Source organism: Aulonocara sp. 'chitande type north' Nkhata Bay, linkage group LG15 (assembly GCF_057382095.1).
Source record: "Aulonocara sp. 'chitande type north' Nkhata Bay isolate Kocher_YH1m ecotype deep benthic linkage group LG15, A_spYH_male_GT1.1, whole genome shotgun sequence".
Lineage (NCBI taxonomy): Eukaryota > Metazoa > Chordata > Actinopteri > Cichliformes > Cichlidae > Aulonocara > Aulonocara sp. 'chitande type north' Nkhata Bay.
This window is the reverse complement of record NC_141358.1, coordinates 30,511,139-30,537,111: the sequence shown is the minus strand read 5'-3', so window position 1 is coordinate 30,537,111 and position 25,973 is coordinate 30,511,139. Positions and strand designations below refer to the sequence as shown.

Here is a 25,973-nt window from a genome sequence, read left to right as displayed (position 1 = left end):
CACTTCCGGTTTCGGGCAGGACATGGATGACACGATAGTTCTCGCTGATGGACGTAGGAAGTGTTACAAACAGCTGATCGGATGGCAAAGCGTGTTTCTGGAATATTATGTTTTTGTTGCTGCAAGCTTTGCAGTTTTTGCAAAGCTATATGTGGAAGGAAACTGTGACCTAGGACAAGCTGATGGCATCAGATGTAAGTACAACAAATCCGGTTTCATATGCAAAAAAAATTATTGCGCTAGCTTATGTGGTTGCAGTGCTACCGGGACCGGCTTTGAAGGGTTAAAGGCCGGTCCGTGAAAATATTGCGCTTTAACCAGTCCGTGGCGCAAAAAAGGTTGGGGACCGTTGCTCTAGCGCACCTGTTGTTCATTTCACTAACACTGATTAACAACCCCTCTGATACTTTTCTGACCACACCCTACAAGTTTTATTGACTCAATACACTTTGATTCAATAGTTCCCTTGTTGTATTTAGCAGTGCATATAAATAATGTCTTTGTATTTTCAATGTGTATAGTTAAATAACAAAACACAGGTAAGCTGAAGCTACAAATCCTTCCATTTCAACAGGTGTGTTAATTACTAGAGAAAGAAGATGAGGTTTTGCATTAGTGCCACTAAAATTAGGTTAATTTTCACAGCAATGAAGTTGACAGACACAACCATGAACATTCTTTAATTTATCATTTTTTTATGCCATCTCAGTTCAATCAGAAATCTAATAATCATACATCTGAAAAACAGTGAATCACGACAACAGGTTTAATAATAATAATAAAAAAGTCTGTTTAGCATCACACTCCTGCTGTTGACAGCAGCCGTCTGTTCTTCGATCAAATTCACTTCTGCAATACGCAGACTTTGGTCCACTCCTGGACAGATGTTTGAGTACAGACTGCAATATGGTAGAATCCTGCTAAATTCATGAAGAATACATTGAGTTGGAAAAAAACAAAACTTTATCACAAATGAAGGCACAGCCAAAGCAGAGGAGTTATGTGGGCTCCAGTGCTTATGGAGGTTCTCTCTTTTTTGGAATACACAAGAGGAAGAATTCTTGTTGATGGGAAAACAAATGTAATAAATATTGTTCCAAACAATATTTATTGTTTCAGGAAATTACTAAGTGCCATTGCCGTTTCACTGGAAAAAGGCCAGAGAGGAGCGCACATCGACATTTTCAGTTTTAAACTCAATCTCCAGAACTACAAACGCTGCCTCCAACCCGTTTCACGTGGCTTGATAGCTGCAGGCTCACATTTGAAGTAGCAGAACTACTGACTTCTTGTGCTTTATTAGACATGTTAGTATTTATTATAATCACAGTGCTGTACCCTGTCCAGGCCTAGAAATGACACATTTAACAGCATTAATAATAATAATAATACAGCACACCAACACTTGAACTTTGATCCCTCACATCATAAAGGGCGTTTATTACTCCAGGCACACACTTCAAGTAATTTCAGGTATGAAGGAGGATTTGATACTACGCAATCATAAAGAAACTATACGTCATCAAGTAGTTCTACAATTATAGGAACCATTAAAAAAGTTTTAAATTGTTGCGAATCTGGCAGAATTTGGGAAGCAGTGCACACAAACACATGCAGAAACACACACACACCAACAACAAACAGCGTGACAAACATCATTTGTTCCCATAAAACAAACCAACATGTATTTTACATCCCACTTCTGCCGAACATTCACAAAAACCTTTTTATGGTTCTTGCATATAGAATTCCACATTTCACGTCAAGAAATGTGGATAGGCTTTGTGTGAAATTACAAAAATATACAAACATGACCTCAAATACATGTTCTGGTAAAAAACAACAACAAACAAAACGGAAAACAAATCAGAAAGAATGAATTCATATTCTATATGCTTTGGATAAATCGAGGTATTCAAGTCTCGGGATGATGGTACAAACATGCTGGTTCTGTAAACGGACAGCTGCTTACAAGGGGCCAGAGTTCCATCAGACAGGAGTTACGGTGGTCTTGAGTCTCTAACCTTTGTCTAATCATTTGTTGGACTAACTCCAGGATTTTCTAAGGCAACCAAGACATCCAAGTCTTAGTTCTGGACTACTGAAATGGGATGTGGGTAAACAGTGTAGACATGCTTCAAGTGAACTCTCTGGAAACATGCCAGACTACTTTGGCCGAGCAAACATGGCAAATAAATGAACTTGTGTCCATTTGGAAGAGCACAGACGGTACTGACTGAGAATCATTGGACACGCAAAGACATCTAACACCAGGACATGACTTCAAACACTTAAATGATGATGGCCAAGAATTCTGGGATTCCAAAAAGTTTCATCGATAATGAAAATATTCAACTATACACAATATTACTCATGTTAATCACACACTGTCAACGACAGCAACCTGAATTTAAAAGAACGGGCACTTAAAAGAAGCTCGACACAATGTTCTAAGCAGCGACCCCATCAGTTTTAAATACATTACGTTACTCTCTTGTGGTCCATGATGGCTTTGGAGCGATACTGCCATCAGATGGGGGCAGAGGTGAATCTATAAGCAACTGTGAGAACTGTCCACAGTTCCTGTAATGGACTACACTGAGCTACTTGTGCTTAAACATGCAAAGCTCATGGAAACACAGCTAACAGGAGTTCAGCTAAAACATTCGCTCAGTGAGGCACTTTAGCAGGACTCCAACAGATCCTGACAGATAAACCTGGATATGTGCAATCACACTCACCGGAAAACTACACAAAATGAAACCAAACCAAGTTACCATCATAGCAGCTCAGCAGGATACGAAATAGTCTGTCGTTTTTTTGTTAGCTCTGCAACAAACTGACAACATGTCCAGGGTGTGCTCTGCCTCTAGCCCTATGGCAACTAGGCTCCAGTCCCTCCACAGTAATTGGAGAAAATGGATGGATAACTGTGAGGTGTTCTGCTAGAGGTGTGCGTGTTTGTGTTTTTCTTCACGCATCACACAAGCTTTCCAGTCTTTTGTCAGTTGGTTGCTGGTATCAAATTCAAAACATTAAAATTTTTAAATTTAAAGTCTTCTCTGGACAAGATTAAAGTTCATATTAAAACTGTGGAAAAAAAACTGAACTACTGTTTATATTTATCAGCATCTCTTCAAGCAGCTCATCAGAAAAGGATGCTGGGAGTGTTTGTGCAGTTTTGTGTATCTGACGCAGCAGAGCACAACGACTACTTACTATTAGTATTCAGTGCATTTACTGACTGGGATTTTAAACTGGAACATAAAAGTAGTGCTAAATGTGTGAAGGTTATGGATGATATTGGGCTCTTTTAAATACGCTGAGCAGGTTATATTGTCCCAGTGTAGGAATACTGGAGTAAAGTTAAGGATTTACTGAGCTCCATCCAATTTCACTGCCAGCTGGAGACTCCCTCTCTGCCCTCATCAGAGTTCGCAGCTCTACTTTAACGGACTTATATTTAGACATCTACATTAGCAGCTAGAAGGTGACTATTCAAACAGAGGTCCTGTTAAGACACTACACTATCATAGAAGCACAAACCTATCATGCCCTCTGTTAAAGTTCAGTCTGTTTTACTTTTATTATTTTCTCTTGTACATGTTCTAGAATTTGTGCTTCCAGCATCTCTATAAAAATAACACATTTTATATTAAGTATCTGTTAACTAGCTGATTCTCTGTTTTTTGTCGAGCACAAACATGAAAGCCGCCCAGTCTGTTACTTCAGACTGAACCTGTGGGGACATGTCTAAAAAGCCTGTTACAAATGGAGAATAACCGGTGGAGTTCTGCTGATGCCTGTGCTTCCAAAGCTCAGTTCCAGCCTGGCAGAAGCTCATTTGAAGTTGTTTAAGAAAAATAATTGTGAGTAGCAACACTCAAATTTAGTGCCACAGAATCATTGCTGATTTTTTTTTTTTTTTTTTTAATCTGTTGCACTTCTCACCAAGAGAGAGAGACTGCACAGAGTAGCAGTTGGTCTGAAAGTGTATTTGTGCATCAAAAAAGAAAAAGAGGATCACAAGGCTGTCTCCTGAACCGTGTGAACCGTGTGAGCCGTCAGCCGGCACGAGGGCCAAGCCCTCGAATCCTCCGAGTCGTCCTCCTCCGTCTGTGCTCTGTCGCTCTCCATCTCCTTCTCCTCTGTGACAGTGTCTTCTTTGGAATAAGCTTCTCCGTTGCGGTCCTTTTGGGCCATTTGATAAGGCTGTGTCTTGCTTTGTGTGGGCTGGCCAACAAGGGTAAACACACTATTGAAAGCACAAATACTGAAAGACGAACAAAAGTGGAAACAAGTGGAAATATGAGGTTACCTTCTGAGCCAGAGGAGTGATACAGCAAAGCTTTTCTCTGTAGCGGTCGGGCAGAAAAAAGAGCAGCGTGCCCAGGACGGGGTACACTGTGCCCGGGGTCAGCTCCTTCTCTTTCATAGGCCCTAGTATGATGACAGTAACAGGGTGATATGTGCAGAAGAGGCTGACTGGACCTTATCAGAAGAAATCACACAGTTTCTGTAACCCATAAACAATGTTGGGGAGTAATGGAATAAATGTACTGGTGTTAGGTATTTAAAATACAAAATATGAGTAACTCCATTACAGTTACCATTTAAAAAGGTGGTATTCAGAATACAGTTACTTTGCTGAAATAAAGGGATTACACGGCTGTATTTTCCTGTTTCATATGTTCGACTATGCCCTCTCTATTTTTGGTTTCCACGCCCCAAACAAAACATGCATTAAGAGGCTCTAATGCCTGTGTCTCAATCTCGTGGCCCATGTCACCCCTACTTGCGGCATATTACTTGAAATATTTTAAAGAATTATTCACAAAAATGATTTAATATGAAGGCAATAGAAGCTGCATTCTTTAGGGCTATCTAAAGAATGGGCAGTGTAGTCCGTGCTGCAGGGAGAATGGACTGCCATACTCGTTATGTGTTTGTGAGCGCGAGGAGGGAGAAAAAGGAGAGTCGAAAAGTACGAGTTGTCATCGACCAGAAGCGGGAGATGGAAGTATGCAAATATAATAATAACCACTGCAGCCAAAAAGAGTGCCTGACGAGCCCAGTTGTAAGTAAGCTATTAAGACTCGACTGTACACTTTTTTTTGGTGTTTTTCTCTGAAACAATAAGTTTTGTTGAAGCAGCCTTTCAACACCTCTCTCTGTCTCTCGCTAGCAAAGTTGACCCAGAAAAAAAAGTAAAGCTAGTTTTCGGCTACGAGCCCGACGTATTAGCCAGAGGTCCCTTTACTACGGACATGTTTTATATACGCGTGAAACAGTTTTCTATACGAGAGCGCTGCAAAAAGTGCAGCCTTACTGTAGCCGTCCACCCTACTGTTACTCATTTTATATTAAGATTTAAAAATCTAGTCGGTGTTGGTATGGCGAGTAACCTTCAGTAAAAGTAATAATTCACACAGCAATAGTACGTTCACGTAGTTTAAAAAAAATGGATTACCTATTATATTATCAAAGTATTCAGAATACATTACTCTCATTGAGTAACATAACGGAATACGTTACAAAATACATTTTGGGGCATGTATTCTGTAATCTGTAGTGTTGAAAGTAACCTTTCCAACACTAGCATCCATATGCTTTATGGGCAAAGGTTCTTATAGTGTACACATTAGCTATATGACCAGAATGCCAACATGGTGCAATGAATACGCAATTCCATTATGCTACGCTAGCTAAGACAACATTTAGTCAACAGCACATCACACCTATATGTGAGAGTTATGAGTGTATTGGTCATTTCACAGGTCAAAAAAAATCCCAAAGTTAATGTTAAATTATTAATTAGTACTGGTCAAAATCAGTTTTTGGTTTAAATATAATGACGCAGAATAATAATTTATGATTAGAGTTGTAACACAAAAGTGGCTAATGCTAAAGTTTTCCTAGCTAGTCATATCCTGTAAATGGAGCCAATTCTCTAACATTAATGGCAGAGTCATTATATTGGCCAAGTTGGCTGGGGAATCAAGGTGTCCACTGGGTTAGTGGAAAAGAGGAAAGAAACAATAAGGTTATATAACAGACGATGTAAACCATTTGTGACACAGACTACAGCTACTTGTGTATACCTGTTAGCAGGCTAACTATCAGTCCCACCACCACCACAGTGGCTGAGTTATGAGCGCTGTACCACATGTAGGACAATGAGTAGAGTGCCTTCACACCAGCTGACCTGAGAGAGGGAATAAAGAGACACACAAAAAAACAACAGTTTAAATGACCTCCCTCTTGCTGGCCCTACTGTCCATGCTGACTGATATTTATAACATCAAACTTTGGTCATCTGTACAATCAACCAGCACTCAACACTACTAAACCATATTTAAAGTGGTTTATCTTGAGATGAAATGTGTTACCCTGACTTGGCTGTGGTGTTCATGACAGTGGTAGTTATGTTATCAAACAGTGGCAGAGCAGTGGCGTTGAGTGCAGGTGCTGGCGTGGGAACAGACATGCGCATCACAAAGCTCCCGATGCCGATCCAGAAAGCCATGACAAGGCCCGATACCAACCCAACCACTGCACCCTGACAGGAGGACAGAAGCAGTGTCAATTTATGTGTGACCACAAAAATAACAACAAAAGCCGTTTCAAACACTGACTTATTAGTAGTCTTTTCAAGCAACCAAAAGAAGTCCAGACACTTTTCTTTCCAAGCTCCTTAGACTACGATGACCTGGATGACTGAGAACCTTCACAGACACTGAATTATTAGTAGCCCCAAGTTAAAACAGGACTCACAATGGGGTTTGCCCAGGGGAAGAACATTCCCAAACAGAAGAGTCCCAGCAGGGGTCCGCCAACCATGCCAAAGATACTGAAAGCTGCCTGAGGACACACAAGAAGAACTAATTAAAAACAAACAAACAAACTGTAGGTCAAATCACAATAATGAATACTAAATACTTAGTGTCTCTGTGTTGTTGCTTTTAATATTCTGCAGAAAGTTGACAACTGTCTTGTATGAATAGTCTTTTTTTTTTTTTTTTAAACCAGTGCCATGATTACCACCATTCACTTTCCAAAACTTCTCAATTCACTTAAATGTAATAAAGCATTTTCAAACTTTTTGATGAACAGTTACCTGCAGCATAGATCCCATTATAGAAGCAATGTAGGCCATAGCCAGACACACCAGACCATAACCCAGGGCTGTGGAGCAGATGAAAAACAAGCACACAGTGGTTACACCTCCAACTTCAAGTATTTAGAACCACAAGTAAAAAGCAAAGCATGGACTGTATGGCATCTTTACTCTGGTAAAGACACACACACATACTTATGTGAATTGCTAGATCAGACTTCAGATTGCTGCAGACTGAGTCTGTTCTCTGCTATGATTTTTATTGTTTGATAGCACAATTCTGGCTATGAGCACAGCAGCTTTGTCTAGAACAGGGAAAGACTTGATACTCGTTTTAGACCGTGAATGAGGGCCTACACCAAACCCTAGTTAAGAATAAATAAGGATTTCTTGACCTAGATACCCTACTCTAAAAATATGGAGTAGAATACGCCGACATTAAGATAATAAAACAACACCAGTACACTCAAGTAAAATGAAAACATCTACTACTAATACCAGAATAAAAGCATTTGGCTCAGAAGGTAGTGGGGGGGTCAGACCTGATGTGTCCACGGGAGTGTCAATGTTAGATAAAAGCACTTGAATGAACGAGGCTTGCAGTAGAGTAGAAAAGGGCTATATTCGCTCGAATCCATTAAGCATGCAAGTAAAATGTGAATTATTCTTTACCCCAAACAAAAACACAATCCCAGATTAAAGTCACACAACAGTACTTGAACTCCAACATAACTGCATGTTTAGAGCAAAGATGAGAAAACAAACTCCACCACTTGTCTCACCGAGTCCTTTGGACAGCAGCGTGGCCTTGCTTTCAGTCATATTTGGAAAATGAGGTTTAATCAGGTCCTCCATAGTTACCGTTGCTAAGGAATTGAAGGCTGACGAAATAGTGCTAGAAGAAGAAAACAAACAATCAAACAAACAAACCGGTTTAAGTGAAAGTTAAGGGTGGCTTAAACACATCTGCACTGCACAAGCCTCCAGGAACCAGAACGCCATCATCTCATACGCCTGACTTTTACAGTGAGATCTATTCAGGTGAGAGTTGCTGATACTCATTTTTTTGGGCTGCACATCAAAGTAAAGCTGATAACTATGCATGTAAAAGTGTTAACATGGACTCAATATGTTTTTATATACTAGATTTTATTGTTTAATAACCAACTTAAAAGGGTAATGACATGCCTTGTGATTGAGTGCTACAAGTACAACACACACACACACACACACACACACACACAATGAATAACAGCTGCTTGACATTTTGATAAAGCAGCATAGCCTTTGCCAGCCTGACTTGTTATTGCCAAAACTCGTAATTTAAAAAAAAAAAAAAAAAAGTACTGGGTTCAGCCCGAGGGTTACAGTGGGGCAAAAAAGTATTTAGTCAGCCACCGATTGTGCAAGTTCCCCCACTTAAAATGATGACAGAGGTCAGTAATTCGCACCAGAGGTACACTTCAACTGTGAGAGACAGAATGTGAAAAAAAAAAAATCCATGAATCCACATGGTAGGATTTGTAAAGAATTTATTCGTAAATCAGGGTGGAAAATAAGTATTTGGTCACCTCAAACAAGGAAAATCTCTGGCCCTCACAGACCTGTAACGTCTTCTGTAAGAAGCTTTTCTGTCCCCCACTCGTTACCTGTATGAATGGCACCTGTTTGAACTCATCATCTGTATAAAAGACACCTGTCCACAGCCTCAAACAGTCAGACTCCAAAATCCGCCATGGCCAAGACCAAAGAGCTTTCGAAGGACACCAGGAAAAGTATTGTAGACCTGCACCAGACTGGGAAGAGTGAATCTACAATAGGCAAGCAGCTTGGTGTGAAAAAAATCAACTGTGGGAGCAATCATCAGAAAATGGAAGACATAAAAGACCACTGATAATCTCCCTCGATGTGGGGCTCCACGCAAGATCTCATCCCGTGGGGTCAAAATGATCATGAGAACGGTGAGCAAAGATCCCAGAACCACACGGGGGGACCTGGTGAATGACCTGCAGAGAGCTGGGACCAAAGTAACAAAGGTCACCATCAGTAACACACTACAACGGCAGGGAATCAAATCCCGCAGTGCCAGACGTGTTCCGCTGCTGAAGCCAGTGCATGTCCAGGCCTGTCTGAAGTTTGCCAGAGAGCACATGGATGATACAGCAGAGGATTGGGAGAATGTCATGTGGTCAGATGAAACCAAAGTAGAACTTTTTGGTATAAACTCAACTCGTCGTGTTTGGAGGAAGAAGAATACTGAGTTGCATCCCAAGAACACCATACCTACTGTGAAGCATGGGGGTAGAAACATCATGCTATGGGGCTGTTTTTCTGCCAAGGGGACAGGACGACTGATCCGTGTTAAGGACAGAGTGAATGGGGCCATGTATCGTGAGATTTTGGCCAAAACCTCCTTCCATCAGTGAGAACTTTGAAGATGAAACGAGGCTGGGTCTTCCAACATGACAATGATCCAAAACACACCGCCCGGGCAACAAAGGAGTGGCTCCGTAAGAAGTATTTGAAAGTCCTGGAGTGGCCTAGCCAGTCTCCAGACCTCAACCCCATAGAAAATCTGTGGCGGGAGTTGAAAGTCCGTGTTGCTCGGCGACAGCCCCAAAACATCACTGCTCTCGAGAAGATCTGCATGGAGGAATGGGCCAAAATACCAGCTACTGTGTGTGCAAACCCGGTAAAGACCTATAGTAAACGTTTGACCTCTGTAACATAACCTTTGTTGGCAATAACAAAGTATTGAGTTGTATTTTTGTTATTGACCAAATACTTATTTTCCACCCTGATTTACGAATAAATTCTTTACAAATCCTACCATGTGGATTCATGGATTTTTTTTTTCACATTCTGTCTCTCACAGTTGAAGTGTACCTCTGGTGCAAATTACTGACCTCTGTCATCATTTTAAGTGGGGGAACTTGCACAGTCGGTGGCTGACTAAATACTTTTTTGCCCCACTGTATAAATAACATGAATAAGTTAAAACACCATTTGTAGTTCTGCCTGGGTGGTAAGGTAGTAACCAGCTATAAAAGCTGATACAGGAAGGATTGCGACCAAGTTTTCAGCGGTCATCTACTTTTAAGTTTGCAGAACACTTTTTAAAAACACAATTTAAGACTTAAAAAAATAAATACATTTATACCATTTTCACAGCAGAATGCCACAAAAATCTAGCCCTGTATGCAGTGTCATCAGTGCCACGAATAAATAGACGAATCCAAGAAACACGACCTCTATTTAAAGTGCTCTGAAAAACTTCCAGGAAACAACTGTTAATAATGACACCAGTGCAATTAATAACATAGTGAACTGCAGTCAATATACCTTTGTACATCATATATAGTTAATCTCAAGGATCACACTATTCTAGTAGTTTAGCCAACTAGAATTTCCACAGACACATGATTTTGCTATGGATGTTAGCAAGTAAGATTAGGTTAGCCAGCTTGCTGTACTATGGCTATTCTGCACCCATCTGGTAGTGGTTAATCTCGATTTTTGTGAGTAGTCTCATGAACATAGTCAAAAAGGCTACCAAATTAGTTTGAATAAACATCTGGTAAACACCAGGGACAGATAGCTGAAGTTCTGATTTAATCCCAGAAACCAAACAATCTCTCCATGAATCAAATGTCCTGTTATATATTCTGTTAGCTTAATTGCTAAAGTGAATACAACGTGGATTCACACAACATGTGATGTGCTCTGTAACCTATGATTTTTAACATTAAGAGATAATAGATGACAATACCTTAAATCAGTCATAACACAGAGTGTGTAAGGGTGTGTGAATCCCGACCATCAGTCGTGGTTCTTGGGTTAATCACCTGAGTGCTCCACTGAAGAGGCAGGCCACAAACAGCCCCGGAAGCCCAGGCAGATCTCTGAACACATCCATCACAAAGTACAGCACCATCTAAAAAAAGAAAAAAAAAAAAAAAAAGAAGAAGAAGAAAAAAAAAGAAAAAGAAACTTAACATTAGATCTAAAACATTAATAATAATTTACTGATACTTTTAAAGATGAAATAAGAGCTCACCTGATCATTAGTCGTGACGTAACCCTTATCCAGAGGGCTGTCTTCTCCATAGCGAGCAAACATGACCAGACCCATGAGACATCCTAAACACAGGACAACCTGCTGGCATGGAAAGACTATGTAGCAGGACCTGGAAAGGCACGATGGGTGACAAACAGATGGTTATCAATAGGGTTTAGTGGTTTTTAAACAGAAGGCGTTAGCAAAGCTTTTTCTGACAACTTCATGTTACTCACATGACAGCTTCTTTCTCTGTGCGGGAACTGAGGTATCTCTGGACCTGGGCTTGGTTCACACCGTACAGAGCCAACATCAGGAAGACCCCCCCAACACCAAGTGTCCAGAAGGTGTGGCGCTCCAGAGGGTTGGGGTTCAGGCTACAAAGGTAGAGAGTGAAAGAGCTCCTTTGCAAGAAGTAGTTCCAAAATATGTAAAGGCAGTACTTTTGGCAGATTGGTGAACCTCTGAGAAACTCTGCCTCTCTAAGAAGCTCTTTTTATACCCGATCATGCGATTATTGACTCCAGCTCATTCTTTTTTGTCTTTCTATGTTCCGCTGTAAATAAAATATGGACTTGTGACATTTGCGAATCAGTGAATTCCATTTTTACCTCCTGTTTTCTACCTGGTGTCATTGAGTGAAGCAGAACTCCTTTAATTTAGTTGCCTTTCAAATATGCAAACTACTTACTCTAGTCCAGAAATACGGCTACCGTTGATGGCTTTCCTCCAGACCTCTGCTATTCCTCCTGCCTGACTAGTCCCCACCACGATGACTGCCAGTTGGCCCGCAAACATGACCACCGTCTGGAACACGTCGGTCCACATCACTGCTTTCAGCCCCCCCTGGGAGACAGGAACAGTAGCAGATTAACATCGGACCATAATGTTCATCATTACAAGTAATCTCATCTGAACTTCCTAAGTTTGCCTAAGCTTTTTCCAGTGTTTTTCACTCCCTTGCTTAGTAAGGATTTGTTCTTATGAAATATATAAGCTGCAGCTGGAGAAAATCTTTTAAAAGACTTGTTTTGTCAAAATGACAAACTGATAAATGTGTCTTAAGATTGGTGAATTTAGACTTACCAAAGCAGTATACAGAGTGCACACCAATCCCATAGCCAGCACTGCCCCCCATAGGTCAAATCCTGTCACTGCATTTGAACAGAACGAAAACATTGAACACTGCAACAGGTTGTCCAACCTTCTAGGTGTGACCTAACATGAAAAATGAAGTAATGGCCCATGCATTACCTGCATTAAGAGCTAGTGCTGGAGCATATAAGACTACTCCCATATAAATGACCTGCAGAGGAAGAAACCAACAATATAGAAGAGTAAGGCTCCCAGAAAAAGAACACAGTTCAGAGGTCATATTTTGGAGTTCACTGATAAAGCTCTTTTAAATACACTGTACAGGGCAGGCTTATCAGCCTGGGTCATCTTTTAAAAGATAAACGATATGGTCTTACACTCTAAAGGTCTGTACATGATCTGAAGAAAAGACAAAGAAAACTATTCTTCATGTATTCTGTTCTTATGCGTTTTGTTTATTTGGAAAAATTGTTGGGGAAAAAAACGATTGGAAAAGTAAAGTATCAAGGTGTTGCAATGAGCCAGTCAAATTCACAAATCAATATCTAATATTACGCCGCCTAGAGAGTGAGCTGCCTCGGTGGAGGTTTGAACTCTTGGAGTGGTTCTTGTTTATTTTGGTCCGCTTTTCATTTATTGTTTTACTAACAAATTCCATTATCAGAGATCTATTCTTGAATTTTGTTAGATTATACAAAGTTAGGAAAACAATGTTTTATGTGGAGCCTGATGTTGCCGTACACAGAGACTAATGATTATCTCACAGTACAGCGAGCACTGGTGTCACAACCACAACACCTTTACTCTAACGCATCCCCAGACTCAACTAACTCACCATGGGTCTGTTGGGAGTTTTTAGAATTTTTATTTATTTTTTCCTTATTAATTGTTGGCACAAGCTACCGGTGTTAAATAGCACATAAAGTTGAACTGTGAAGCCCAGTGTTAACTGATTGTGCTGTGTGATCCAGTGCAGTGGGTGGGTAAAGATTTTGCATTGCATCTGGAAATTCTCATGATGATGTGACTAAAAACAGCTCAAAGCAATAAGACTGATTTAAAGACAACTGTAATACCGGTTTACTAGTTACTGTAGATATATAAATGTAGAATAATCTGCAATATATGATCTCTGTTTCAGATGATTTAAGCTTTCACTGGGTATCTATTGCACATTAAAACATCACTTATTCATAAGGATTCACAAATAAACCATAAAAATACCATCTGAAAGATGAAGGTCGCAGTCCCACATATGCGAACAGTCTTGTTAAATCGCAGTTCCAGATACTGTCGAAGAAAGAATGTAAAAGAAAAAAAAAAGAAAAAAAAAAGAGCAAAATCAAAAATCTAACCACATATCATCTCAGAGACAGCCTGTAATATGCATTCAGCACATTAGATGTTTACTGAGGATCAGAAATGGTTGTTTAAGTTCTGATCTTCGGCTTAGACATCAGTCATTTGTCCAGTTAATTTGTAGTGAAGCACCAGAAGCCTCAATAGAGGAACAGTGAGTGGAGTTTAGATAAAGAGAGACGTAGATTCTTGAGGCAAGGACATTTGTTTCTCTGATGTGAATGTGTCAGGGGTAACACAGATAAGACAGATAAGAATGTTAAGCTCTGAGATCATACTTGAGAAAGGCAAAAATAGAAAAAAAAAGTGTGCTGAGAGAGTGCAAAACTGAAAAATGCAGAGGAAAAAAAAGATTACAATTAATAATCATTTTAGAAAACAGAGACCAAGTCAGGTCAAACTACAAGTGCCTGATGGTTGTTCATTGTCTTGTTTACAGTGTGTGTGAGAGATAAGAGATTAACCCAAGGAAACTTACGACAATGACAAAGCAAAAACAAGACAACACAAACAGTAAAGGCCAGATACAGGTGTGTAATCATGTTAACTGTTCTTGTGAATACCTCGTAAGCACTGGACAGTCGCAGTCTGTAAAAGACTGGTATGAATACATGAGCTGGAATGAGAAGACCCAGGAAATAGGAGCATCCCAGAAACCAGTACTCTGTCCCAAATGTGTACACCTCAGATGGAGCACCCAGGATGGCCACAGCTGACTGAAACGTGGCCAGCAGGGAGAGGGACACAGGCAGGCAGCTCATCGAGCGGTCAGCCATCAGGAACTCCTGTGGCAAACAGCACAGGCGTCACAAATCTTTATTAACATTTAAAAAGGAAAATTGACTTTGTACTCTTTCAATAAAAAAAAAAAAAAAAAAAAAAAAAAATCATACTTGTGTTGTGCGCTGGCGTCCCCCAGAGAAGGCATAAAAGAGGCCAATGCCAGCTGAGGCCACCAGCAGCAAGGCAAAAATTACATAGTCCACCGTGGTGAAGTGCATCTGCACCACCTCCCCCATGATGAGCACAGACGTGGAGGGGCTGAGAGAGTGAAGGCCTTTGGAAGCACAGCCTCTGAGAGGCTGAGATGACAATGTCAGAGAGAACACCTCACCCAAAGGGAGACCTGCTGAGAGCTGGAGAAAACAAGAGGAAGTAGGAAAGGATGTAAAGTTATTTATCCAACTTGAAACCTGGAGGAAGCATGGGCAGCAGCTCAGAAATATACTGAGGCAGCAGAGGCATCGAGATGTTGTATGCAAAAATAACAAATCTGAAGGGACAGTTTTTGTGAGTTTGGTAACAAAGAGTTGGGGTTTGAACAGAAACAGGAGTGCGTGGTTTGTAAAAATTTTGCAAAAACCGTGTATACAGATGTTTCGCTTTGGTGCGACTAACAAATCTCAAAATAAGACTCCAGCATTACTGCCAGCTCTAACACTCATCCATGCTGATACAGAGATGATCCACTGCCTATAATTACCATTCAAATTTCCAGATGCTCTGCTGTCTGGTGCTTTTACATTTTTATTTTTTATTTATTATTATAATTATAATTATTATTATTATTATTATTATTATAATTTTTTTTTTTTTTTTTTTTTTTACAAACAAACTTTTTGGAGAATCTGGTCTGGAAAGTTTCCATTAAGACACAGTTCAGGTTAGTCATTCAATAACTAGTTGCTCTTGCTAGTGAAAGGATACTGTCTCATCTAGTGTGTAATACTTATTCCACTGAGTCCCCACACTCTCCCTCACTCAAAGTTGTTATTAGCTTTCTGGAATTTAAAGGATTGAAATTCATTAACATTTCTTCAGTTTTCTTTGAATCATAATCTTCTGCACAGAAGCCTGAGTAGGGCCAGCTTTGGGCTTGCTGGAATTTCTTATGAGATCTCCTCACATATCTCTCAAGCACTTCTCCAGAAACATTTTGGCCTCTCCGTCGAGGGTGTGCATCAACCATAAATAAAAAAAAGATGGATGTAAGACCACACTCACTGGCAACTAATTAATCACAAGTTATTCACCAATGAGCATATGGTACCTCAATATGCTCCTTTATGACACTAAGAAATAGCAAAATTTATTAAATGCACCTAATATTTTATTCAACAGGAGCAGAAATGAGTTTATCATGGGCTCAGTCACACAACAGTGAGATATTTACAGAGGTCAGGACAGAGGCCCATTTTCCCATAAATCCATTTGCATCAACAGTAATCATCTCCTGGTGCCCACTAAGAACAGCAGGTTTTAGGCAATTGTGCTTTGGTTTAACTTTTCAGATCTGGAAGTTATATAGCTATCTTTTTATACCATCTATGGTGCAAATAAATGCCTGATATATACTCATTATGACAGTTTAACCTGCTGAGTTACATATGACACGAGTGGTTTCTATTCGTCTGCTAAGATTTAATATCTATGCATCATGATGTAACCGTTTCTGTGTCAGTCTTAATGCAATTCTTAGGTATCAAAAAAAAAAACCAAACAAACAAATACCACAAACAAAATTATGGGAAAAGAAGAAATGACTGTACCTATTGAGACTGAGCTGCTGCAGGCTGACAGACACTCAACACCCTCACTTAAGGTTTACTGGAGGACGTATCCTGCCTTGTCACAGCAGTCAAACATGAGAACTGTGAAGACAGAGGAGAAACTCTGTATGTTTTTAAAAAAGCAGCCCCTGTGAAGCAAGTAAGACAAATGATCTCGCACAATATTATTACAAAGGATTCAATATATAAGGATTAATTTCACCAAATAAAATCCAACATGTTATTATGCTTTAACAAGACACACAATCGTGTTCCCTGTACTTTGTTTAATGCTGAAAAAATGATTCTCCCATTGTTCCTCCCCCTGCATTTTCACTCCATGCAGCGCTCAACTGAAAATATTCCTCCCTCTCCTCTACATATTAAACCAGCTTTTCTTTCTTGCTGTTGCTTTCTCACAGCGTGTTGAGCTGCACTATCCCACACTTCTTATGACAAGAAAAAGCTGAAGGGCAGCTGATTGCAAAAAGGTCGGGCTAAGAACACAGAGCAAAGAGCGAGACTTTGTCAGTCTCAATTACTTAGTTTAACCATGAGGTCCTGCTGTGTGGAAACATCAGTTTGTTTGTGTCTAATGTGTCACCCAACAGCTGATCAAAGGTTAACTGTCTGATCAGATAGTAAAGAATGTGTGAGAGCAACTTACTAAAAGAAAAAAAAAAAAAAAAAGGAGAAGAAAAAGTGGTGCTTTAGGAAACTGCCAGCATTGTTGACACCGACTGCTTTTCAAGGATTATGAGATTTCCATCTGGAATGTCACTGTCTGCCTTTACACAAATACCACTTTCACATGGACACCTGCTCAGCTGCTCTTCAGAAAGCTACTTGATACATCTTCATATGTTGGCAGCAGTAAATGGCACCTGAAGTTCAAATGTTTCAAATGACAAGTAGTGAAAGATCTAGATGGGGCTACTGAGTTTTTCATGGCTGGAGCGCTTGTTTGTTTCCATTCTAGCAACTTTTAAAAGACAAGCTCGGGAAGGATTAGCAGGAGTGACACTAGATGTGTGAGAATGTCTTTAAAGATCAAGTCAAGTCAAGTGGCTTTATTGTCATTCCAACCATGTGCAGTGGTACAGTACACAATGAAAATAAACAACATTCCTCCAAGACTGTGGTGTTACATATGACATAACAGACAATCAACACAGGTTTATATAAAGTGCAATGTGCAAAAATTGCAAACAAAACAAAGACAGTGCAGACACATAAGTGCAATAGAAATGTGCAAAAGACTGAGCATTGTGCAGAAAGCATCTTGGTGTATGAAGGTGTGTGTGTGTCAGTCCAGTCTCTCTCTCACTCACTCACTCACTCACTCACTCACACTCACACGTCTGTGTAATAGTCTCAGCTGGTTTGATCAAACACTGGCCAATAAAACATGTTCTTAAATCCCACTTATATCCCAGTGGCTCATTATGTCTAATATACACAGCTGTGACAGGTTGGGAACAGAAGCAGCTGCCAGTGTAGCTGGTTTCATTCAAAAGGCCTCATAACGCAGAGCAGAGTTACAGTGCTGCTGTTTAATGTCACAACACAAAATGGGTCACTTTTATATCAGTGTTGCCCACATGCAGGCCACCCAAGAATATTTTTTTATTTTTATTTCTTCATCTGCTCAGGACAGTAACATGATTAGCTCACTATTGCGCTCTTGTTTTTAAGTAGCTTGTAAACAGCTACCTTTGTTCTTCTGTTTCCCTATGGGAAGGCTGGACAGGTTTCTATTGTGCTTGTTATTCCATTGTCTCCAATCTCTCACACTGCAGTCAAACTCCAACTCTACTGTCTGGCACAACAGCTGGTGACAGCAGCCCTTGCTCTGCTCTGGAGATCTGCTGCAAGCTTGAGGGCAACTCTGAGCAAATGAAGAACTGATAAAGCTATACTGTTCCTCAGCAATCTGCACAGCAAGAAAGAAAGCTGCAGTCATGATATCACAGAAAGCAAATATTGCTTATATGCTCATCTCAGCTGCACAGCTCTTCTGATTGCAAGAGGCAAAACGAGGGCAACAACCTTGTTGACGGCTTGTTCAAATCAGTGAATGAGGGGTTTCAAGAAGGCTCAGTATAACGAGGATCATTTTGAACTGGAATCATGCAAAGCTACTCACCAAAGGTACAAGTATAAAAACAGAGCAGAATAACTCATGACAGCAATAAAGATCTGTCGTAACAGTTCATCCTGGTTTGCAAATTCAAATGCCCACCAGGCAGTTAGTAGATGCAGTTTTAAAAGGTTTTAAGTAGTGATTCTATTGATACAGTAGAAACGATATTTTATATGAGATAGAGAGATCTCTCTCTACCTCTTTTCCATATGGGACATGAGCAGGGGCTATCCAAATGTCTCACATCAGAGTACCCGAATCCACATGAAATGACCTTTACGGCACAGATTTAGTGCTTGCTATCAACTGAGCTTACAATGTGCAAAATACCAGGCTTTTCCCATACATGATCCAATCCAGTTTTATTTTGCATGACAAAGCATAACACAAAAATACCAAATGGCAAAACACTAAAACAATAAAAACAAAAACTACAAGGTAGTAACCAGTGCTGTCATTCTGAGTTAGAAGCCAAAGAGTGAAAATGAGTTTTAAGAGTGAGGCACTCCAACATGGGCAGGAAGATGGTTATAAAGTTTAAAGGCTACACCTGAAAAAGCCTGGTCAGCTTGTTTGTTTTTTTGTTTTTTTAAATCAAGCTTTTGGGAATTACCAGGAGCTGCTGGTCTAAGGACCTCTGCAACCTCAAGGGGATGTACAGAGTCAACAGCTCAGAAATGCAAGTTGTAACTGAGCCTTTAAAAGTTTTAAAACCAAATGAAATCTTAAAATGGACCCTAAAAAAATGAAGAGCCAGTGGCAGGAGGCCAGGATGTGGGAAATGACTGAGGCATGTGAGTGAAGCATTGGTACGGCCCATGCAAAGTGGTTCAAGCAAGTTGTGATAAAAGCATGAATAAGATATTCAAAAAACTGTAAAAGATAAGACATATTTGATCTTGAATAAAAATGATAAAAAAAAACCCTGAATGATAAAAAAACAAAAACAAAACAGCTTTAAGAACAGCTAATCTGCTGATTTAGTTTAAAAATCACATTTAAGTTTGACAAACAGTAGCCAAGGTTAGTTACTCCGGGGTTGTTATTCAGCCACAGTAGGCCCAAGTCCAAGAGAGGAGCAGCACAGCTATCACTAGGTCTGAATACAGACCTAGTGGGAGAAGAAATCAGAGGGAGAAGACGAAGAGAAAAGACAATGGAGAGTCACCAAAGGAAACCAGGAAGGAATCTCTGTGATAAACACCAGCTGAACCACCGCAAAGCCTAAATTACACAGTAATGTGCAAAGTTTAAAGCCACCCCTCAGGTCTTTATATTAGGCTCTTCTTTGAATGTTGGCGGTCTTTTGTTCTGTACATTGTCGAGATGATCCCACACAGCTTCAACTCAATTTTCAGCATTTCTCCAGTCCTTAAGTCATGTCTTTAGGATATGACTATCAGATGCTGTGGATAGTTTTTCTAGGCCTGGTGCTACTTTTATCCTCAGCTCTCTCTCCATTTTTTCTTTTTTTGGGCTGAGATTACCAAATTTTGGACTAATAGTTTTTCAGAATCGTCTTATTGGTCCAAGACTACTTTATGCTCATCTGTTATCTGTGGGATTTTTCAACCAAAGAAATTGGAATAAATTATGTCCTTTTGTAGCAGACTGCTAATAAAAAGCCGAAAGATACTATTTAAAATTGGTTCTTTGCCAATGCTGGTTCATTCTTTGAGTGGTTTGAAAATGACTGAAAAAGCAGCCAATGTCCAAAGAAAAAGCTCGAAAGACCGAAGAATTATTGTCCACACCAGTGCTTAAAAAAAATGAAAATACAAGAAGGTCTAGGTCCTTGGAAGTAAAATATAAAGAAATGAGGGCTGGTTCAAGAGTTTTGCACAGTACTGTACTTTTCCTGTCCGTGAGTTCACTAGAAATTGATGACTACACTTGTGCACACTTTTTGAGTTACGCAAGTTCTGCGTGGACAACCATTTGCATGTCCATCTGCAATTATGCTGTGTGGGTCTCAGAACGTTCACTTTATGTGGCCTCTAACCGGACACTTGACAGCAACCCCACATGCTACTCCAGTCTGAATAGTGTACAGTTAATGGCTTTCTCAATAGGAAGGAAGACTCATGGCAAGAAATTTACTTCTGCACCAGTTGGCTAACGCCTATTTCACCTACTTACTTCAAAATGGGAAAATTCCTTTATATGGTGTACACGGTCTCAGTGAACTTATCTCGCAAACTTATTTATTTAGCCATGCTTTAGGGACTAGTAAAGCGCTTTATAAATACAGGCCATTTACAGACCATGCTCTGTGTGCCTGTGCATTTTCAGCGGTGGCTGTGCCATCTTACGCAAAACACCACAACGAGGTCATGGAGGTCGTGGTTGCCTAGCAACAATGGGACAACGATTGTACATTACGTGAGGTAGTCTAAGCAGAGCTGGTGGCATCATCCTTGTGTAGTGTGTGAATTGTAGAGAAAAAAAAAGGAAACCTGCTTTTTGGTGGTGCGAGGAAGGGTGAGCCTGGGAAGGTTTGCATCTGTACAGGAGCAACGCCTGAATAGGGCCAATGCTTTGTACAATCCGTTTAAAAGCAACCCACGCGCTTTCATTCTCCTCATCAGACAGAGTTCAACACAAACATTCCTCTTAAAGCAACTTAGGTTTCACAGGATATTAAGAATAGGGACTACAGGGCAAATGGGAAGAATACTACCAATGTCCTATTATCCTTTGTAGTGTAATTCACTAGCTGGGCCCATGTCCTCATTTTAGGATTGACAGTGTTTTAGTAGGTAAAGGTGAATGCTTGGACATGAATTGAGCTGCGGTTTGGGGAAGGCCTCGAAGGGGACTGGCAACGGCTCCCGGGCCTGGCAAATCCAAATCTACTAAATAGAAGTGAAGAAGTTAAAGAATTGAGAACAAGGACAGAGGAAGGGTGGGGTACGTAAACGAGAATCAACAGTTTGCAGAACTGGGGGGAACCTATATAGATGGCAACTGGAAGGAGCGTGTTTGGAGGCGTGGTCCCGCTCCTGAAATTCAGATACATAATCTCCAATAGAAAAATCCGACTGATTGTTCATCCAACAGATTTTTTTTTTTTTTTTTAAATTTGATTTCAGGCAATTCCAAGGACAGTCTGACCAAACTCAGTGCAACTTGTCCTTTCCAAGTGACTTTCTAAATTTATACTTATCTGGACAGTGAGGACCATTTCAGTGAAGAGAAAACACCGATTTCCATTTCCTGACATGTTCCAAGACCTCTGCCCCTATTAAATGAAATGCTGGAGGTGGTGAAACTAGCATCAAGACACCAGCATACAAAAGATCAACATTTATTAAATCGGACACAGGACAAAAAGGACGAACTGTGGAGCAGAAATGGGTTGCAAAGTGGCTTGTATAGGAGTAGCAACTGCGGACAGGCTAAATAAGATTTGGGTATGTTAGTTTTAATCATCAGATTGCTGGGGCTTTCTTTGTAGTATCATTGGGTTTTTACAATCTACAATCTTACAATATAAAGTACCTTGAGGCAACTGTTGTTGTGATTTGACGCAATATAAATTTGAAATTGAAAATTCAGTGAACGCAAAGGGAGCAACTCGAGGTTAAGTATATTGCCCAAGTCACCATCCAAATCACCATTGCTGTTAGTGATCAAACCTAGTTGAGTGTGTCACTTGATATAAAAGTCAGTTGTAAAAGTGGCACAAAGGTCACAGGATTCCTCAACTTAATAAGAAAAATGACTCGTGGATAAAAATGGCGTGTTCTGGTAAATATATTTAACTTCTTTTGTCTACTGGACCATGAGTTATATGAGGTTATGACAATAAGAAATTAGGTAATCCACAACTACTGTATATACTGACCATTAAAAAAAATACATCACTTTCAGAGACACTGTACATGTTCAAGCTCCATGTTTACACACAGGCACAGCTGGTCTACTGTCATCATCTCTGGAATTTGTGCAGCCACAGTCTCCAGCTGAGTTTGTATCTCAGTTACCCTAAAAGCCCAATAATGTGAGTAATCATTAAACCTTGAGCCACAGCCTGATCTGCTCTGTAAAAGAATCACCACCAGCACAGATATCAAGGTAAGAGGGGGTGGGCGGAGACTGGAGACAGTGGATTTGTTTTTTTATAAGCAACAAAGATAAAGTGCATAGTGCAATGTGGAGTATAAAGCAATCACCAGTGATTGTTTTACACCCCAACCCTGATATCACCACTTAATGAGCTTTGTTATGAAAATACAAGTGTTGTTGTTGTAGTGAATGATGACAGTGTGCTATTATTTAGCGATAACTGGTAACGTAACGCCAGAGGTGTCGGAACGCTGGCTTGCAGAGTATGGTGTAGTTTCTCACTGGCAGCAGAACAGATAAGCTGAGAAAACCGGACCCTTAGATTGGACGACACTTTAAATGTGGCAGCAAAAGAAGAATGTCCTTAAATAAATACGTTACAAATGAACTTTATTTATACAGCGTCAAATCACAACGGTTGTCACACATCCATTACCCTAGACCCAACAAAAATGCAGAGTTATCAAATTCCAGTTCAGGGATCTCTTGTAATGTAATATTTTATGATGTTGTAGTTGACTTATAAAAATTGTGATTAAGAGACAGGCTCCGTTAACACAATTATTCGCCGTACTTATCTCTGAGTACCTGAGAGCGGACAATTTTCAGAATACGTTAATAGTGACGTGAACGTCACAGGGTAATTAAGCCACCGTAAGCAGTACATTGAGTGGAATTGCTGGTTGCTGTATTGTTATGCTAAGTGTGAAACATAAAAACACACGTAAAACCTTCCACTTAATGCTGCTCCCAGCAGAGTAAGGAACATTAACCTGGAAACGCAAACACGGACACATTAGCAGGCTACAGACTCCCCACGCGCTTATTCATTCCAGCTGCCTGCCACACAGCTAGCCAAATCGGCTCACCTTTGCTACGTAGCTGCAGTTCTGTTTTCAGGATAGCTATAAGAGACATTACTTAACCCTAAAGAAGCACGAGCAGACGAAGCCAGGTAAATATTGATCAGTGCGCCCACATGGTCTTGTTTCCCAGTCACCCTGACCTAAACTTCACATTGGTACCGCGTGCACCAACGTGAAACTAATCTGATAGCCGGCTCTGTCAGAGCCCTCGGCGACAGCTAAACAAGCGAATACCAGTCCCCCTTGATAATATTTCCTCTTGAGTGAATTTATTAGCTCAGCATGCTTACCTGTGGACGAGTCTTCGCTGGCAGCCTGCTCTAATTGCAACACATCACTGGGTTGAAGCCACTTCATGAGTAGGACCTCCCATTATCCTTGACACTAGATGCCTTCACGTGCTCCCCGTAAACTAAAATTAAACCTAACCACCTCCATATATTTCATTGGGTTTAAATTACTGCCGGGTATCTACTAAATATGTTACACAAGTAGTTTCATAAAATTGAAATACTCCATGTCAACTTTGTACTTAACGGTACTTAAATACAAGATCCTGCTAATTTGTTGACGCCGCTCTTATAAAGATCTTTGGCAGTGGCAACTTTATTTAAACCACTGAGACACAACCCAAAGAATTCTTTAATAATGTGAAGAATAAATCAGAATGCTAATGAATGGTTTGCAATTATTTGAAATACGTTCACAGCCCATTCTTTCCCTTTCCCAAATCCAATACAACTAGTCTTTCTAAAATCTGTGAAGGGAATAGATTGCTCTGGCACTCTAGAAATCTTTAAATATTAGACTATGATTTGAGAGCTCTAGTTTTCCACCTGGAATGAATTGAGGCAACAGAACATGGGAGCACTGTAACTGTTGCAGTCATTTCGGGCATGATGACGATGTTTGTCGTGATGCCAGTGAGCAGCCGCAACAGTACCGGGGAACCGGGGCACGTCATCATCGCTGGTAATTGATCACCATGGCAATGGCAGCTGATTGATTTTGCCGACTCATTGACATATCCCTCGTTCACCCCACAGAGCACACGCACACGGTTGTATCCTACCTGTCTTTTTCCATATCCAAAGCTAGTATGAAGACATTTTCTCAGTATTCATACCCCCGATGACACACGCTCGCTCCGAGTTCAGACAATGCATTATTGACATTCATCAAAACGGACCCCATGACATCCTTCACTGCTCCCAGTGCGCATTGGTAAATACGCAGCTGCACACATCTCTGTCCCCTCTTCCGGCTGGTGACTCATGCGCCTCACTGAATTAACGGTGGCACTACAGAGGAGGGATGATACTGTAGAAAGTCAGGGTACATAACATCAACTGATTGCTTTATTCCCTTGGCTTCAAACACAGGCACGAAAAGATAAACTTAGCACAAAAATTTAAAAGCAAGGAAATTTGTGTTTGGTTCATTATGTTTTAGCCTGTTTATTTCCTCTTAAATGGTGCCCCACATGTAAGGAAAACACATTTGTAGGTTGCTCCCATGCAAAGGTAGCCAAGTCTTTTCTGCCAATGCCAAACAGCTTATTCTGATATTGACTCTTGTTCTGAGCTTCGGGTATCCCAGGTGATGACAATCAGGTTAGCCGAGCTGGCAACACCTGTGAACATGGACCCTGCTACAGGGTCAGTGTCTGCTACAGGGTCAGTGTCTGCTCCAAGAATACCACATCTGACTGACCTGGATAGGGACTGTACCATAGGAAAACTTAAAGCTGGTGTTCTGCAAAACAAAGTTGCAGGGTTATTAGGAGTGAGCCAGTACATTCGACAAACTGCTGTTGCTCTGGTGTCGGCAACATAACAATGCTGACCTCAATCCCACTGAACACATGTGAGATCAGCTTGAGTGTGCTGTTCATGTCAGTGTGACCTACACAATCAGTAGCAGATGAAGCTGTTTTTCATTGGCAGAGAAGATTTGGCAAGTTTGTCACAGGTGCAACCCACAAATGTAATTTTTCTTACATATGTGGCAGCATTTAAGGAGAAATAAACAACTTTAAACAGTATGCGATTTATTACCAGGAACATTTCTGCCACTTTCTAATAGTGCTGTAACTAACTTTAAGAATACATTTCACCCACTGTTATCATCATGTCTTGTACCAACACAGAGCACAGCAGCTACCTGGGAGAGTTCTACCAAGAACTACTCCAAGAAAAGTCGATTATGTTCTTAATAATTTTACCTCTTCTCTATGTATGACTCTGGATACTGTAGCTCCTGTGAAAAAGACAGCCTCAAATCAGAAGTACTTGACTCCCTAGTATAACTCTCAAATGCATACCTAAAGCAGATAACTCGTAAGCTGGAGAGGAAATGGCGTATCACAAATTTAGAAGATTATCATTTAGCCTGGAGAAATAGTTTGCTGCTTTATAAAAAAAAGCCCTTCATAAAGCTAGAAGTTTTTACTATTCATCATCACCCAGGTTTCTCCTCAGCACTGTAGCCAGGCTCACAAAAAGTCAGAACACTGTTGAGCCACCCATTCCTTTAAAGTTAACTAGTAATGATTTCATGAACTTCTTCACAAATAAAAATTGAACCATTAGAGAAAAAATACTCATTATCTCACAGATGTAACATTATGTACAGCTACTTTCAATACCATTGATATTCATTTACTCTTTTTCTCCAATTGATCTTTCTGAGTTAACTTCAGTAATTACTTCTTCCAAAC

General features: G+C 40.3%; 1 protein-coding gene across 4 annotated transcripts; it reads right to left on the bottom strand.

The window, feature by feature from the left end:
* Positions 1–664: 664 nt before the first annotated feature.
* slc5a6a (solute carrier family 5 member 6a) lies at positions 665–24,457 on the bottom strand. Of its 4 annotated transcripts, none has more exons than XM_086262846.1 (18): positions 24,327–24,457; positions 16,178–16,279; positions 14,522–14,764; positions 14,192–14,413; positions 13,494–13,559; positions 12,429–12,480; positions 12,261–12,328; positions 11,866–12,020; positions 11,411–11,551; positions 11,175–11,304; positions 10,963–11,051; positions 7,900–8,012; positions 7,118–7,185; positions 6,775–6,861; positions 6,390–6,559; positions 6,102–6,205; positions 4,319–4,440; positions 665–4,233 (listed from the first exon to the last, which is right to left on the bottom strand). In XM_086262846.1, the coding sequence occupies exons 3-18, from the start codon at positions 14,645–14,647 to the stop codon at positions 4,024–4,026; spliced, it is 1,923 nt and encodes a 640-aa protein (XP_086118972.1). In that variant the 5' UTR covers positions 14,648–14,764; positions 16,178–16,279; positions 24,327–24,457; the 3' UTR covers positions 665–4,023. The 4 variants fall into 4 exon arrangements, with proteins under 4 accessions (XP_086118972.1, XP_086118970.1, XP_086118973.1 ...); XM_086262844.1 differs by lacking the exon at positions 24,327–24,457 and adding an exon at positions 23,545–23,669; XM_086262847.1 differs by lacking the exon at positions 24,327–24,457 and adding an exon at positions 23,258–23,281.
* Between the last annotated feature and the right edge of the window lie 1,516 nt (positions 24,458–25,973).